Source organism: Pholis gunnellus (genome assembly GCF_910591455.1).
Source record: "Pholis gunnellus genome assembly, chromosome: 21".
NCBI lineage: Eukaryota > Metazoa > Chordata > Actinopteri > Perciformes > Pholidae > Pholis > Pholis gunnellus.
The window spans coordinates 16,529,659-16,545,668 of record NC_136548.1 but is presented as its reverse complement, the minus strand read 5'-3'; the positions used below and the strand labels follow the sequence as shown (position 1 = coordinate 16,545,668).

General features: G+C 44.5%; 1 protein-coding gene across 1 annotated transcript; it reads right to left on the bottom strand.

Annotated features, from left to right (window-relative positions):
• Positions 1-408: 408 nt before the first annotated feature.
• Positions 409-14,065, bottom strand: LOC306712914 (leucine zipper putative tumor suppressor 2 homolog). Its single transcript, XM_079182390.1, has 6 exons — positions 13,961-14,065; positions 6,607-7,149; positions 5,818-6,402; positions 5,548-5,670; positions 5,007-5,153; positions 409-3,685 (listed from the first exon to the last, which is right to left on the bottom strand). Exons 2-6 carry the CDS (start codon positions 7,120-7,122, stop codon positions 2,978-2,980), a joined length of 2,079 nt encoding a protein of 692 aa, XP_079038516.1. The 5' UTR covers positions 7,123-7,149; positions 13,961-14,065; the 3' UTR covers positions 409-2,977.
• Between the last annotated feature and the right edge of the window lie 1,945 nt (positions 14,066-16,010).

Sequence of the window (16,010 nt, the reverse complement as noted above, 5' to 3'; positions counted from 1 at the left end):
TAAAATGATACTGAGGAACCAGAACAGACATCCACACAAACATGAATACACAGGTATCTGTAGGAGCATTGCTTTGGTCTATTCACAGTGGCTATGTTTGTATTTTGTTTTGAGATGGACCGACACCTCCGGGAAGAAACCGTTGTGATTGGTCAGTTATTTACAGAGGACGATGGTTCAATCAGCAGTGATGGAGGAACAAAAAGTCTCTCTTCTCTCGGTTCTGTCGTACGGGGAAGTAAATAAACATGAAACGGATCTCATGCTGTGAAGGTTGGTGGAAAAACAGGAGTGTCTTAGTCACTTTACACCAAAACACCCATCATGTGTGTGTTTCTCCGTCAGTGGCTCTGAAGTGTAAAGCATTTTGTTTTACTGGAAAATTACACTGAATTCGCACACTGATCATCAGGCGTTATACTTTTGGTTTTATGTAAGTTACTATGACTAGTAGTACTAATTTAAAACGGTAGGAATGGGCGATATAAGGGTATACTCTGTACCATGAGTCAATGTAAATTTAGTTTTATACCTTATAATATAAATGTGATTCTTACCTCCTGAGGACTCACAACACTGTTTATCACAAAGGCCTAGTTTATTACATCAGGAAAAAAGCATTGTAGTTTGTCTAACGTTACAAATGCTGCATTCGTGTTGTTGGAAATATTAGAAAAATGACTTCCCGACTGGTAAAATTCATGTGAACGACTTTTGAATCAATTCACATACTTTATATACATTTTTTGCTCACATGTAATTTGTTATACGGTTTTAAGTTGTAACTGTTAGTTTCTGTCCACATAGTAGAGGAGTTAGAAAAGTTATTTATTAGCATTAACCCGGATAACGAGGCAGGTAAAGCAGTATTTTAGTGGTTTTAGGGAACACACACAGCAACAACACATCTTCTTTGTAGCATCTATGTTGTTTCCACATTAAGACTTTAAAGTTCATGAAGAGTGACTTCCAAACGGGGACCGACCGAGGAGCAAGCGAACGCAACAAAGGACAAGAATTTAAGGCAGCAGTTTGGTGTTGTGAGTTCTTTGGGAGGCAGAAATCACACAACGTTTTGCATTAATGTGATTTAAGAAGCTTCAGTTGCTTTCTCGATTGACCAAATAGAAAACCAGTTAAACATGTCACTGCAGGAGAAGCACACAGGTGTGAATAAATTCCATTTAGCCGCTGTGGTTTCAGGGTTTTGAGTCTGAAATCACTACTCTATATCACAGCCACTCAGTAGTTTGCTCTCTGGTGAGCAGCAGTAAATTCAGACTTCAGATACGTATATCACCCACGTGATGATGAGGTACTACTGTAGTCTTGAACTGTGGGATCGTTAACAGAAAGTAGTGTAAATGCAAACATTTTTGTTCTGTAGCTGCAAGTATTGACTTCGCTATAAGGTGCATATACAGTAAATACAGTGCACTGGTGATTTCAGACAGCCATGGGAGAGACTTCTTGACTTGACACTGAACAAAGTTCAGGTAAAACAAACCCCATCAATGATGGCTCTGAGCCAATGAGCCAGTGGGACCCTGCGAATGCAATCTTTACTAATATTAATAATTTCACCCGAGCTTTTCCTGCCAAAATTGATTTTCCTGAACATTTACATCATGATATACAGTATATCAATATTGCAGTATATAATTACTGTACATATACTGTGGTACTCCTACACTACAGGAGAAAGGATGTATTGACCTCTGACCTCTGACACTTTGTTTCTAAAGGAGGCTCGACCGTTCGTGTGCGAGAGAAAAGCTGATGTGCACAGTTGTTAAAGAGATAGTTTGGATTTTTTGAAGTGGGGTTGTATGAGGTACTTATCTATACTGTAGACGGAGGCAGCCGCTAAACGTATTTTAGCAATAAATCAATATATCGCTATATTGGCAATATTTTTACTGCTTTACTTTGCCTTCAGACCTTTCTGAGGCGGAACTGTATCCGTTATATTCATCTATGCTGTCCTTAAAGCCACCAGACTTCATTGACAAAAACAGTCATTTTACCTCACAGCTGTTCGGCCGCTGCCTAGATTGGTTATTTTGTTTGTGTTATTGTGTGACTGGTGTTTTAAAGGGTTAAGTTCACAGTGGGCCTTATTTTAAGTGTCTGAAATACGTTTTGCTGCTTCCTCTCGTCCACAGCGGTGCATTGCTTTGCTTCTCTCGTCTGCGTCTTCAAACTGTGCGCATGCCGACCGCTGCATCTCCTGTAGGTTATAAGTTAGATACCTCATACAACCCCAAAATCAAACAATCCAAACTATCCCTTTCAGGCTGCATTTGATCCAGATGTTACTGTGTTTAGTTACATTATTCTACAGAAGATCATGATTTTATTTCCAGCATTTAGGGTAAAGATTTCAGGATATATGAGAACAATTGAAGGAGGGCTTTAACTTTGTGGAAACATCTACCGTTTACTTGTTGCTCATGATGAAAGTCATCATCACCCGGCTCTGATTCACTCGCTCTCATCGTGACACGCTGAATGTGTGGAGTCCCACGTTTACTGACAGCGGACGACAAGCGTGGGCTCCGGCTAAATTAACTGTGCTAATGAGAGCCGACTGCTAACACGGAGTGGGAGTGTGGCGTTAAACCCAGCAGGGGAGCTGGAGCCATGACCAACTCAGGAGGAGGAGGAGGAGAGTGAAAGGTTGAGTGAAGTTACTCATAGATGACAAATTCTCCCACAAATGCGTAAAATGGGAGAGATGTCCAGTTAGTTACAGACATTAACGGAGAGGCAGAAGAGGACTGAGGTGGCCGACTAACGACTGACAGGTCACTGGCTTTCAAGACTCCCTTTGAGAAAAGAACTGAATTGTGGCTGATTTTACACTAAAGATGTTTGTTTTTTTATTTGTGATATCAGATCTGTGACATGTAGCGGGGGGGGGGGGACAACATTTAGCTGACAGTAGTGCAAATCAAAAGATGGAGCGACACGGGGGTCAAATTTCCGTGGCGGCGATCTCATCAAAGTTGATCTCGTTGCCGCTGCCCTCGTCCTCCTCTCTGCTCTCCAGTTCCTGACTGAGCTCCTGCAGGAGCTGCTCCAGCTCTCGGTTCCTGCGGTACATCTGCACGTAGTTCTGCTGCAGCTGCTTCTGGTAGCGGATAACCTTGTCCTTCTCCTCCTGCCATATCCGGCGCTCCTCCTCGAAGCCCCCCGTCTGCTGCTCGGCCCGCTGGTGCTCAAAGGCCAGCTCGGCCCTCATCCTGTCCATCTGCACCTTCATGTTCTGCAGGGCCTCGGCGCCGCTCTTCCGCTGGGCCTTCGCCTCGTCGCTCTCGTAGGCGAGCAGGTGCTCCTCTGCCTCCTGGAACACCTGGCACTGTCTGTTTCCTGGGCCCTGATTGGCCAAAGCGTCTCTGAGGTGAGACAGCTCTCCCTCGAGGCGTCCCACTTTTTCTCTGAGCAGCTCCGCTTCGCTCTTGCGACGCTGCAGCTCGTTCTCGCACACCTCCAGCTCCAGGGTTCGCGTGCGGGTCGTGCCGTGGGCCTCCTGCAGCAGGACCTGGGTGTTGGTCAGCTCACCGCGAGTCTCTCTGTGTTGACCCCGCAGCGAGACGATCTCTCCCACTCGCTGGGATAACTCTCCCTGCACCTCCTTCAGCTGCTGCTTCAGCAACGAGATTTCCCCCGACTTCTGACAGACCTGAGGGGAGAAGAGAAACGGTTCAGGATGTTTATTCAGCTCAGTAAAGCAAAAGTATAAATAGGGTTGCAATTGAAAGTTATTTTCATTTCACTCTAATCTTTAAAAACAAAGATATTCAATTTACTGTCCTATAAGACTACGAAAACCAGAAGAACCACTGACATTTTATTTCAGTTTATTTCTCTCGACACGGTACAAGACTAGTCAGCGACGTAAAGTAAATCATTGAACTGTTAATTTAATTTACTTACCAATCGGGCGCTCTCTCTTCCAAATAATCCAGCCATGTAACTATCCATTAATGAAATGAAATCGCACACTTAAAAGGATCCTCCTCACTACGGGAATATTCACGTACACGAGTGGTTTGTAAGAGCGGCCAGGATTGCTTTTGTTGTGCGTCCCGTTAAATTGTTAAAATGCAAGTCGTAAGAGCGCATCTCTGACCAATGAATGAATTCAGAATTGTTTGTTAAAAGCCAAATAGGCTTCTGCAGAAGTAAAGATGATGTTGGACGATTTTTTTTCCTATCTATTGTTCTATTGACCTTTAAAAATCCACTATCGCTGGACCAAAACTCAATTCATCTTTATTGAGCAACAAGTGACAACATTTCCATCCATGTTGATTCTTCGTCTGGTTGAAGCTTTTGTCACTTTATTTAATATCAGTAAATGTCATTCGATCACCAATAAAGATCTGCTTAAACTCGGGTTGTATATTCCTCACACTCTGGTTAACGTGTGTGACTTTACTGAACAGCACAGTGACTCCCTGTATGAAAAAGTATCAGTTAATCAGTCTCAGGGATCTCTAGACTTCTAGAAATGATTCCTTGTGGCAATAATTTATCTCTCACAGCATAGAAGATCAATTTCATTATTGATCCATGTCTGGAGCTTGTTCTCTTGATGCGAGTGCTTCTTGTCATCTTAGTTAATGCTTGTCTCCCGGTTATTACACGAACAAGATCTCCAAAAGATCAGCACCCACAAGACCCTGTACAGCTACATTTTCACTTCCTGTATCAAGTGAATCAATGTTCTATTTCTTTTAATTAGGGATATAAACGTGTCCATAAATATATATATATTATGGGGAAGCTGTCATGGTCAGATTGATGCTCTGAAGTAAAAAGTCCAGGAATAATATGTGCAGCGCTTAAAGTGATATGAGTGATGCTGAGTTTAAGGAGGGATGGGAAACGGTGAAATCAATAAACGATGGCACCGTGATAAACTATAACTTTACAGCCCAAACCGTCTCGTTTCATCGTGATCGTTGCTATGCTGAGTAAAAACCTGTCGAGCCGCTCACCTCCCACTTGCTCTCCTCCAGTCGAGGCCCCAGCTGGATCTTCTCGTGCTCAAAGGAGGTGCAGCGCTCCTCCAGCTGCTCCCGCTCCTTCAGGAGCTGAGCAAAGTCCTCCTGCAGCTTCTTCTTCTCCTGCTGGAGCTGATAAACCTGCAGGCCACGAACACAGCCAGTGTCGGTACAAGACGACCGTAGCAATTTCCTTGTAGGTCAGAGTCTTAAAAAAGGTATCAACGCACGTCTTGAATGTCATAACTAAGGCAAAAGTGGCTGAAATTCTATCTGGTATTGCTCCTATGTGTCATTGATGTACGCAAATGGCAGCAACTCTCACATATGGTTTGGTCTTGCTCTAAAGTCAGTTTACAGGGGTTTGAATGCTACAAAGTCGTAGGATCTTCTGCAGGATCTTCCTCTCAATCAATTAAAAATGAATTTTGTGGATTGCTTATCAGTCTGTTATTTAACTGCATTTCTAGAAAATTGGCAGCGACCACTGGTGTGTCGTGGAACCTGATTGATCTCTTTTGACGGAGGCTCTGACCTGCAACTGGAGCACCTGCTGTGCACGCTGGGCCTTCTGCGAGGCCGTCTGCATCCTGGTGGCACAGCCCTGCCTCAGCTCCTCCAGCTCCAGCTCGAAGCGCTTCTGCTTCTCCTCATAAACCTGCGACGAAAGACATGAGCAACAAAAACATTAGGATTTACAAAACAAAAAAAGGTCCCGACATTGAAAGAGGAGTTTGGTTTAGTGTCAAGTTCTCCAACAGAGCTTGATTTAAATAGAGTATAAATATCTGGACCGTCTACCAACCTGACAAATTGCAGCCTCGTTCTCATCCAGGTTGTCTCTGAGCTGCTGCAGCTCCAGCTCTCTCTCCCTCAGCTTGTCCTCCAGGTCCCTCAGCACTCCCTCGTATCCCTCCACCGGGCCAGGGGAGCGCCCGCTGGACCCGCTGTCCGACAGAGGCTGACCTCGGCCACTTATGGAGCCGGAGCCCGTGCTCTTGCTGGAGGACGAGCGTCCGCTGTCCGAGTTGGAGTGTCCGTGTCCGCTGACCGGCGGAGCGCTTTTCATGGGATCCAGGTGGCCAGCGGAGGCCTCTCCTGATGCCAGACTGTAGCCGCCGCCGCTGCTGCCGTAAGGCGGGATGCTGCAGAGGGAGTTGCGCCCGGAGTCGGTCAGCTGGCAGGTGATGCGGGCCCGGCTGTACAAGCTGCTTTTCTCAGAGGAGGAGGGGGGCGACACTTCGATGTGGGTGGGGCTCAGCAGGTTCAGGTTGTTTTGGCTTTCTGATACGTTGGCACAGTGGCGAGGGGAGAGGTACTGCATGGAGGAGCGGCTCTTGGGAATGACGGCTTTGAAGGCGGTGGGCCGCAGCACTGTTTTCTCCATGTTCTAGAGCAGAGATATAACATCAGATGAGTGTCGAGGCCAGAAAGGAAAGAAGTATACATACACATTTATAGTAATGATGCACAACTAATTAACAAACATCTCTATGTATATTGCAATACAGTTAAAGAGCACCACAACCTACTGCATGTATATGTAATGTAAGATTTTATCAGTGAACTCAAGCTACTTTATTCAAACACTCACCTTCTCAAGTTTCCCAGACACAGGGATCAGTTTTGGAGGAGGTCCCCCCATGTTCCCATTCAACCCTGATCCTTTAGTCTCGCCTGCATCACTTCCTGGGCTGGCTCGTGTTACGTGGTTGTCGTTCCAGTCGCCGATATAGTCCTCATTCAGATAGGTGTAGTTCCCGTTCCCGCTCTCCTTCTCCAGCCCCTTGCTGGACGTCGTGGAGCTCTGTTGCTTGAGCGGCGGGATGCTCTGAAGCAATAGAGGGTCTAGAGGCGACTCGGAGCCCAGGAAGGAGGCGCCTGGCGTGGGCCGTCGGTACCTCGCTCCCAGCTCAACGACAGACCGGTGGTCCTGGTACGGTCCGGGGCGGGTGGCGATGAGGCTGCTGACAGAACCCATAGGATCCAGAGCTGAGGATGGTGCGTTGATGGGGGGTGAAGAGCTGGAGGGGTGTCTCCTGCGGGGTCCTCCACTGTGGCCTGGGTTGTGTGGCTCACCAGATATGGGCAGAGCCTGAACCAGGGCCATGGTGGCAGCTCAGAGGGGTCACTCGCTCTGAGAGAGAAGAACAGCAGTGTGAGTCTCACAAAGATGAAGACACGTTTTAAAAGTCACTCAATTACGTCTTTAATTTTTTTATCAGATGTCCAAGTCTTTGGGGTCTCAAGTCACATGTGACAAGACCAAGTCAAGTCCAGGCGGAAACCTCCGGTTGCAGTGTCTTGAACCTGCATTCTCTCTAATGTCCAGCAGGGGGCGACTCCTCTGGTTGTATAGAAGTCTATGAGAAAATGACTCTACTTCTCTCTTGATTTATTACCTCAGTAAACATTGTAAACATGAGTTTATGGTCTCAATCTCTAGTTCCAAGTCTTCTTCAATACAGCATGATGTTCATTTAGTAAATGATGGTCCATTTAGAGTCAAATCGACAAAGCGCTAACAAACCAAATATGGTAATTTCTGTTTACTGGTTGTAAAAATCCAAGATGGTGATGGCCAAAATGGCAAACTCAAGGCTTTAAAACAGCAGCCCACAAACCAACGAGTAAAGCCATTACGACTACGTCCACTTCTTATATACGGGTTATGGTCAAGTCTTGTAAAAGCAAGTTTCAAGTACTTAAAAACAAGTCAAACTCAAGTCTCACGTCTTTTAATACTAATAGGAAGTCTCAGGTACAACAAGACAATTCCAAGTCAAGCGTTGCCGGAGCGCCTGTAGTGTTACATCTTGTAATAGCAAGTCTCAAGTCAGATCTGGTCATTTGAGTCAAGTCTACGCTCAAGTCATCTCAGATAAGTCAAAGTTAAGTCATAGAAAAACAAAGTCTAGTTAAGTCCCAAGTCCGTCCAAGTCACAAGTCTTCAGAAGCTGATAGCTTCCTCATTAGCTGTTGTTTCAGGTCTCTGTTTGCTGACCATTAAAATGTTGGTATTAAACTTGGTATTTGAACATTCCCTGAGCTAACTGTGTTCTTTTAAATAGCTGACACTGAGACCTGTTGCTATGATATTTAATCATCTCATCTAGGAAACTATAACCACTCCTTGAATTGGCATGTTTTTCCTGCCAGATACTAATAAGGTCAAATTCTAGCTGTTCAGTCTCCTCACCGGGGTGCATTCAAGGAATTTTTCTACTAACAACTACAACAGAGGCAAAACAGAGATGATATACAGTAGACTAAGGCACACAAATGTCCCACGAGCCCACACACAGAGAACTAGGACGGGCCATTCATGAAGCCCATTCAAGCAGCACTAAGAGGGCTCGAGACATCAGGCTTGTGAGGCATGAGGCAGCAGAAGAAAAGGCTCTCCTTTCATTGGAGATATAAAATGGCTCCTAACATGCCGGCAATTTCCCCCGGGCCAGCAACAAAGGCCACTGTCTCCACACATCTCATCGGCGTTGGGGGGGGGGGGAACTAAAAGTTCATAACTGTGGATAACAGAAGCGCAGAGAAGAGGAGACAGGTTGAACTTGCTGTGGGTGTTAATCAAACATCACAACGTAGGAGGCAAAAGCACTTACTGCTTCCCTCCCTAACTGCTGGTAAATATTGACACTGTTAACAGCCGCATACCGACCACGGCGTCATCAATGAGTCCCGTGGATTGGCTGAACAGTTGAGTGTTGTGCGGACAACAATGGCCCGACAGGACGCATGGTGATGAGGTCATGGTGAAACATGGACGACGCACTAAACAACAGACTATTGTGCTCTAAAAAAAAAAAAAAACACCACGGTGAGTCACAGAACATGAGGATATCAAAGAAGACGGGTGCGTCCCGTCCTCCAGTTTCAGGCTCGTCAAGCAAGTCACACGAGATATGACTGAGGGTGCAAAGTATGGCAAGACTGCAGCTCAGCAGCTCCGACTTCCCCGCTTGTGTCACCTACTCAGTAACCCTCTTAACCTGGAGGGGAAGCCCGTTTATGTTCGTTAACGAGGTGAAAGAGCGACTGACTGACTGACTGACAGCCGGCATGCTGGCCAGACACTTTGTAGACTCCCACCTGCCAGGACAGGACAGGGCCATGCCAAGTCATTTTACAACCCTGCCAAGTTTACGGAGAGCCTGCTGCGATTTAACTGTGATTAGCACGCGTTAATTTGCTCACTCAATGTCGGGCTGATCCCTACTTATGCTCATAATAACCGATTGGGACAAATCAGGGACTACAATATGTTGTTATATGTAAATATGTGAAACTTCCCCCCCTAAAAACTATGATTCTACTGTCATAAATACTGCGTGATGATACATTACCAGCATCTGTTAATACTTTACTTTGATTGTGGTAGTTATTGGAACTATAACAAGAAAGGAACACGACACTGATGCATATTATTATCTGAAAGTTAAACAAATGCACAGAAAATGATCTAAAATGAATTTGCTCACTCCCTCGTTTGAAAATGAGACTCATTGATTCTCTTTGGTCATTCAGTTAATAAAATGGAGTTTAAAATGCATCAATGTGCCGTTGAAAGATTCATGAAACAGTCGATATGAAGGAAGCCGCGAGTTAACGGCAGCAGGAGCAACATGTGGTGTTTCTAATGAGAAGAGCCTGTAGGATTAATCTTATGTGATTTCACTATGCACGGAGAAAAGCTACTTAGTCCATGACAATATTTATTACAAATAATCCTCTCTGATTACAGCGCTGCGCTAACGCCCCGGGTTTGGTAATTGTTACAAACTGCAGCGGTCTTGTATGAGAAAGCTCCTGATGCTCTAAATGATACTCGCGTCTGAAACAAGAATCACGGAGGAACAAAACTCTACAGGTGATTTTAAACTAAAGGTTCCTTTGTGCTGGTTTAATGTGATAATAATTCAACTTTGACTCTTTCTCAGTGTTTCATAGTTTATTCCAATCACTTTATCTTCTTTGTGCAAAAGAGCTGAAGACGGAGATTTTAAATTTGTTACGGTGATTTTAGAAAGCAGAATAAGACATACATACATACATACATACATATGTATATATATATATATATATATATGTATATATATATATATATACACACACACATTTGTCTCTGTGCATGTTTCAACTTGTGCAGCTGCAGCCTTTAGGTTATTTGTGACATCATGACTGTTGCTTATTCACACATGAGACCAGCATGTTTAACTGCCATCAGATTAAGATCTGCGTGTCTGGTTGGGGCTGTGAAGTCAAACTTGTAGCCCTCTGGACACAAACTGTCAGACACGGTGGTTAATGTGCATCTACACTTACAGCGCGCCACCAGGAACTACACAAACGTCAAGTAAAAACGGAACCAACGTATGTTAGCTTGAGTAAATTGCACCTTCTCTGGAGTGTCTTCAGTTGCCCGTTGCTTCCCTCAGATCCGTTTATTGCCCTCTAACTCTCTCCTGATGAGTGAATGAGCTCTAATCCCTCTGGACTCCAGAAGACTGGTGCTATGCATTGGACTAAGGAAAGCAGAGGGGTCTCAAACTGGCGTTAAAGCCCCCCCTCCCCCCGTCATGATCATGTGGCCCTGGTCTCCCTTTTGTTGCCATGGTGAGCAGGGGCCTCAAACATTAGAAGGGGGGGGGGGGGGGGGGGGGTCAGAGGGCCGACACGGAGGCCAGGAGCCCCTCCTCAGCATTTTAAAGCCTTCAGACCGTCTATAGCTTTGACGAGCTTCCATACGCTCACAGCGGGCTCGAACAGATCCGTCCACCAGTCATTAACAACTAATGAGTGGTGGATGGATCCATGACAACTATAGGGGGGGGGGGGGGGGGGGGGGGAATATACTGCAGCATGGTTACATAAGTACTTTCTTTATTAATGAATCTGTGGAGTATTTATATGATTATTTGCTTAATTTTCACTACTTTCTGACATTTTATTTACCAAAGAATTACTTCTTTTGGTCAAACTGTCCAAAACCCAAACCATGTTCAATTTACAGTCATAAATCCTCACGTTTGAGTAGTTGGAACCAGTACATGTTTGTCATTTTTTCTCTGTCTTGTGTTCTTTGTGTTTTACTTTACATGTTTATCCATTTCTTTTATTACATTACGTGCGGAATCACATCAAAACGAGGGACTGGCCAATATAAACGAGAGATGAAACCGTTTGCTCTTTACTCTCAGCGGAAATGTAATCGAATTATCAAACTTATTGTTTTCGCAGTACATTAATGTTGTTCATCTCATATTCGTAGCACAAACAACACTGCGAGGCTCGTTAATGACATTTTAATCACCCCCCCTAATGTCGACAGTGTCAGCTGACTGCGAGCAGACTTGTTTTTGTCTGGAAAAGCCCTTGAAGGTTTTAATGCCACTCAGTCGGGCAGCAGACGGACGGACTCAAGTCACTCCTCCGGCAGCAGGAATGTGCCGGCACACCGGCTGATGACACGAAACACGGACAGAATCAGTGAGTACTGGTCCGTGTGAGGACCGGCCGACTCTGATGTCTCATCGTTGGCATTGCCACACGGCTTGAGAGAGAGATTTAAAGTCATTTCTCCTGCGTCAAGCCTTCAGCTCTGCAGCAGCTCTGGGATCTGCTGTCACACCAAAGCTTCACACTTTTATACCCAATCCTTCAGCACTGACACTTTTATAGAATTACTCATATAGAGAGAATCTGCAATGGGTGCAGTTTTCTTAAATGTGATCGCGCTGCATAAAACAGTTTGGATCAAAACCCGACACACTAAAAGCCAACACACACGTTGTGAGGCGCTCGCTGCAGTTCTTTGCTTTAATTGGTTTTAACCCGGTACAGTTTGTGGTAATTTGGTTAAACTAATATATTTAGGAATGTGCACCTTATACTGTGACACACAGGCCTCCATGCAAGACCAGAAGACCCTCAACATTGAAGTTGTTTTGTGCGTTACATGTGTTAGATATAGAATCAGACTCTAGCACCAAATTTGAGTCCAAGTGTATCTTTCAACTATTAAGCAACAGAAAGTTGTAAATGACACGATATTTAAGAACAAGTTGACATTTTAAGAATTTACAATGTGGCCAGATATTTGTTAATATTAGTATAACAACTACCTGAATGTTTTGTACTTTGCTTGCACTGCAAACAAACGGAGGGGAGGTCAAAGTTTGACTTTCAGAATAAAAGCTTTTACAGATGTTCCTTCTCCCAAAGTGCACCTTTACTTTTTACACGTCGTAAACACAGAACAGAAATCTATTCGGCCGAGATCGATACTCTGAGACTTCAGTGCACAACACGTCTCTGAATATAATATGTATATATAATATATGCAGTTGAAGGCCTGACATCACAAACTGACAGCAGGTCACCGCAGTGTATTTCATCACACATACAGTCTAGATTCATTCCTGTGACATTCATTGGCATGCGGGGCAACCGCTCGTGTGCGATTGGCAATCAGACAGGCAAACAGTGTGAAAGCCTCTTTTTAAATGGAGGCCATTTTACAAAGATACAGTATAAACAGGGTTTACTGGCCCGGCCCGGCAACACCGCGACGTCACACAAACCTGCTTTGACACTAACTGAAAGAGCTCTGGACTAAATCCTTCTTTGTTCGCACCACGCCATGAACACACATCCACCGCCTCAGAGGGGAGAGAGAGAGAGAGAGTCTAAAAATATTCTCCACACCAGGTGAAGAAGAAGAGAAACTCTCTGTTATAGTGCTGGCCCTCATCACCACTGAGAGAGAAACGCCACCTTTGACTCGATGAAGACGAGGAGAGAAAGGAGTAAAGAGACGGAGTGAAAGGAAGGAGAGCGTCGGCATGAGGGAACAAACAAATGAGTCTAAGACCCTCTCTCTCTCTCTCTCTCTCTCTCTCTCTCTCTCTCTCTCTCTCTCTCTCTCTTCCTCCCTCCCTCCTGGAAAATAGGTGGAAAAGTGTAACAAAGCTATTTTAGTTTTGTAGACGACCTACCTTCTCACAGGCAGACAGCTCGCAGGTCACGGTGCCAGATGTAAACTAAAGCTGGATTAGTTTTTAATGTTGATTAACTGTTATAACAGTCTATAAAATATCAGATATTCAATACCTCAGTTATTGCAGTTTTTCTTAGACTAAAAGTTTGACTCATCTTTTTTAATTATAAATGTGCATGAAATATTATAGACTACAAGTAGCCCACACAGAAAACGGTTCACTGAACAGGCATTTCACATGAAGAGCTACTGGTTTGTTTGATTGGTGCGCTGAACACTGTCAATGATTATACTGAGAGAGAGCAGAGGCCTCACATCACACACACACACACACACACACACACACACACACACACACACACACACACACACACACACACACACACACACACACACACACACACACACACACACACACACACACACACACACACACTATGTGGATTAATGTCCTCAGTTTGTCACTTTTTTAGTTTTAATGAGCAGTAAATAAGAAGAGTGAAAGTTAACTGAAACGTGTTTATTTTCTCATGTTTATTTTCTCTTATAAGTGATACATTTTTAGACAAAAATAATGAAATTCACAATGTCTAAGAGGCTATGGAATTCCCCAAAAATATATTTTGATTGAAAAACGGTCTCAAACTTAATCAATTTATTAGAAAAACTGAAGAACGTGTAACAAATAACTCAAGTGATTAATTGATTATCAAAAACAGCTTCCCACTAATTATCTGCCAATCAGTTAATCGTCTTATCGTTGCAGCTGTAATTATTTCCAGGCAATAAACCTTAATCTTTATGAAACTAATAATTGTGACTGTCAAACAGAGAATGAACAGCTATCACCAAACACTCCTGTCACCTTAAATCACCACAGTCATAAAGTTACCTTCCCCTTTCTCCCAACGTTCCTCCCCACCAAGTGTCTCACCCCGGTTTGTTCCCTGCATGTCTGCTCTGCTGTCTGAGCGGCTCCTCCTCATCATCATCCAGCCTTCAGCTCCTCCACAGTCTCAGGTTCAGTCGGCTCAACAACATCCACTCTGTGCCTGCTCTCCTGGATGTTTGGCTCCGTTTCTGACCAACCCTCCTGAGGAAAACTTCTCTAACCCCCCCCCCCCCTCCAGCCCAGCTCATTCTTAAGCCAAATACCACCAATGTGAATGGGAGCACAGGCCCCGCCCCTTCCTCCTTCTCCCAGCACAGCCTCTCTTACTGACAGATACACCTCCTCTCCCCCCTGCTCCACTCCTCCTCGAACCATTTCCTTTGACCGAGGAAACTACACTCTGCAAAGTCCTCTGCTGGCCTTTGTCAGCCAGTTAAAAAGAAAAGAAAGGAGAAAGAAACGGGAAGCCGGGGAAACGGCGAGCTGTCAGTTAAAGACCCTTCTAGTTCCCCTGCTTCTAACAAGCAGAAAGGAAGGGAGAGTCAAAAGACAGCGGAACTGCATGAGGTTATCGTCTCACTTTAAAGAGGCTGCCTGTGCCACAGAATCGCTTCAGCCTTTTCATGTGTCAAGATTTAGTCTTCATCCAAGTGTAATAAAGACAACAACTAAAGATGCGAGTGAAAAGAGGGGCGAGAAAGAAGCTGTGAGGTTTAAGAGAAGAAGGGAAACTAGGCTAAAGTTTAAGCACGCAAGCGTTAAGAATAAGATTCACAAATCTTCTTCAAACGCTGCAGTCCTGCTTCTCATCTGTCAATCTGATCTAAAAACCACAGAAAGGAACGCACCGAAGCTCGGTTAATTACTGAGCAAAGTCTTAATTAAAGAAGCCGTCACTCTGAAATTAGAGAGGTAAACCTGCCAAAGATCATTCAGCAGTGATGCACCAGAGGACACGTGTACGGACAGTATTACAGTCTTTAAAACACATTCAGGCAAAACATCCCACAGCGATCAAACAAGAACATGATGGGAACAAGGAGTGCATGTCTCAACTTTAATTGCTAAAAAGAAGAGAAAATAACAAAGAAAGCTTTAATGCAATAGTCAAGGGTAAAATAAGAATTCAGTCCTGGTTTGGAGAGATGCCTGTGGTTGCTGTTGTTAATAATGCAGGTCCCAGAGTTCAGTTCGAAATGAAATGTCTATCAGCTACAGCAAGAAGGCCTCAGGCTGCATTCACACCAGATCAGGTGTTGCGGCAAAAAACGCCAGTCCTCCCATTCATTTGAATGTGGGTAACGCGTTTAAGCTGCGGCAGTGGTTCAGGTAAAATAAACAAAAACAACTCAGCGGCCTGCAGCAAAAAGTTAAAACTGAAATAACTTTTGGAGAAATGCAACCCGACGTCACACAGCGGTGGCCAATAATGTATCCGGTGATCCGGCGATGTACAAACCCAAACACGGGGGGACAAAGACGCTAATCGTCGTGCAGTCGCTCGGCGTTAAATGAGCCGTTAATAAGCGACACTCCCACAGCGACACTAATCGCTGCAACGCCTGATTTGGTGTGAATGCAGCCTTAAGCGGTCAGAAGTGCAAAAGAGGAAGAAGAACTTGTGTATCTGTTCACAGCACATCCAAATCCTCGACTGGGACGCTTCATTTTATTGTTTTAAAGCGAGAATTTGTTACTCTAGGGAACAAACAAAAAAATACATTCTTTCACATACAAATACAGTTGAATTCACAGGAATACTCTCTGGGTGTTTGCTGCAACACCCGCACTTGGTCTGGTGTGACCATTAGCTTGCGGTGGCTAATGTTAGCCGGGGTAAACAAAATATAAACACAGTTCACTACTGCTGCTGGAAATGAGGTTGTTGAGAGACGTGAGAATGAACCAAAATAGTTATGCTGTGGTCCAGAAAACCAAAACGATACGATGAAAAGCATTAACATGTGATATCCATGTGTTCATTTGTGCCCTGGTTAAATCTGAACGTCTTTGATAGGATATTTAGGGGCTGTAACAGGCTGTGAAACCAGTGGATCAGCTTCCAAAATAGCACTTTCTTGTGACAGCGGCA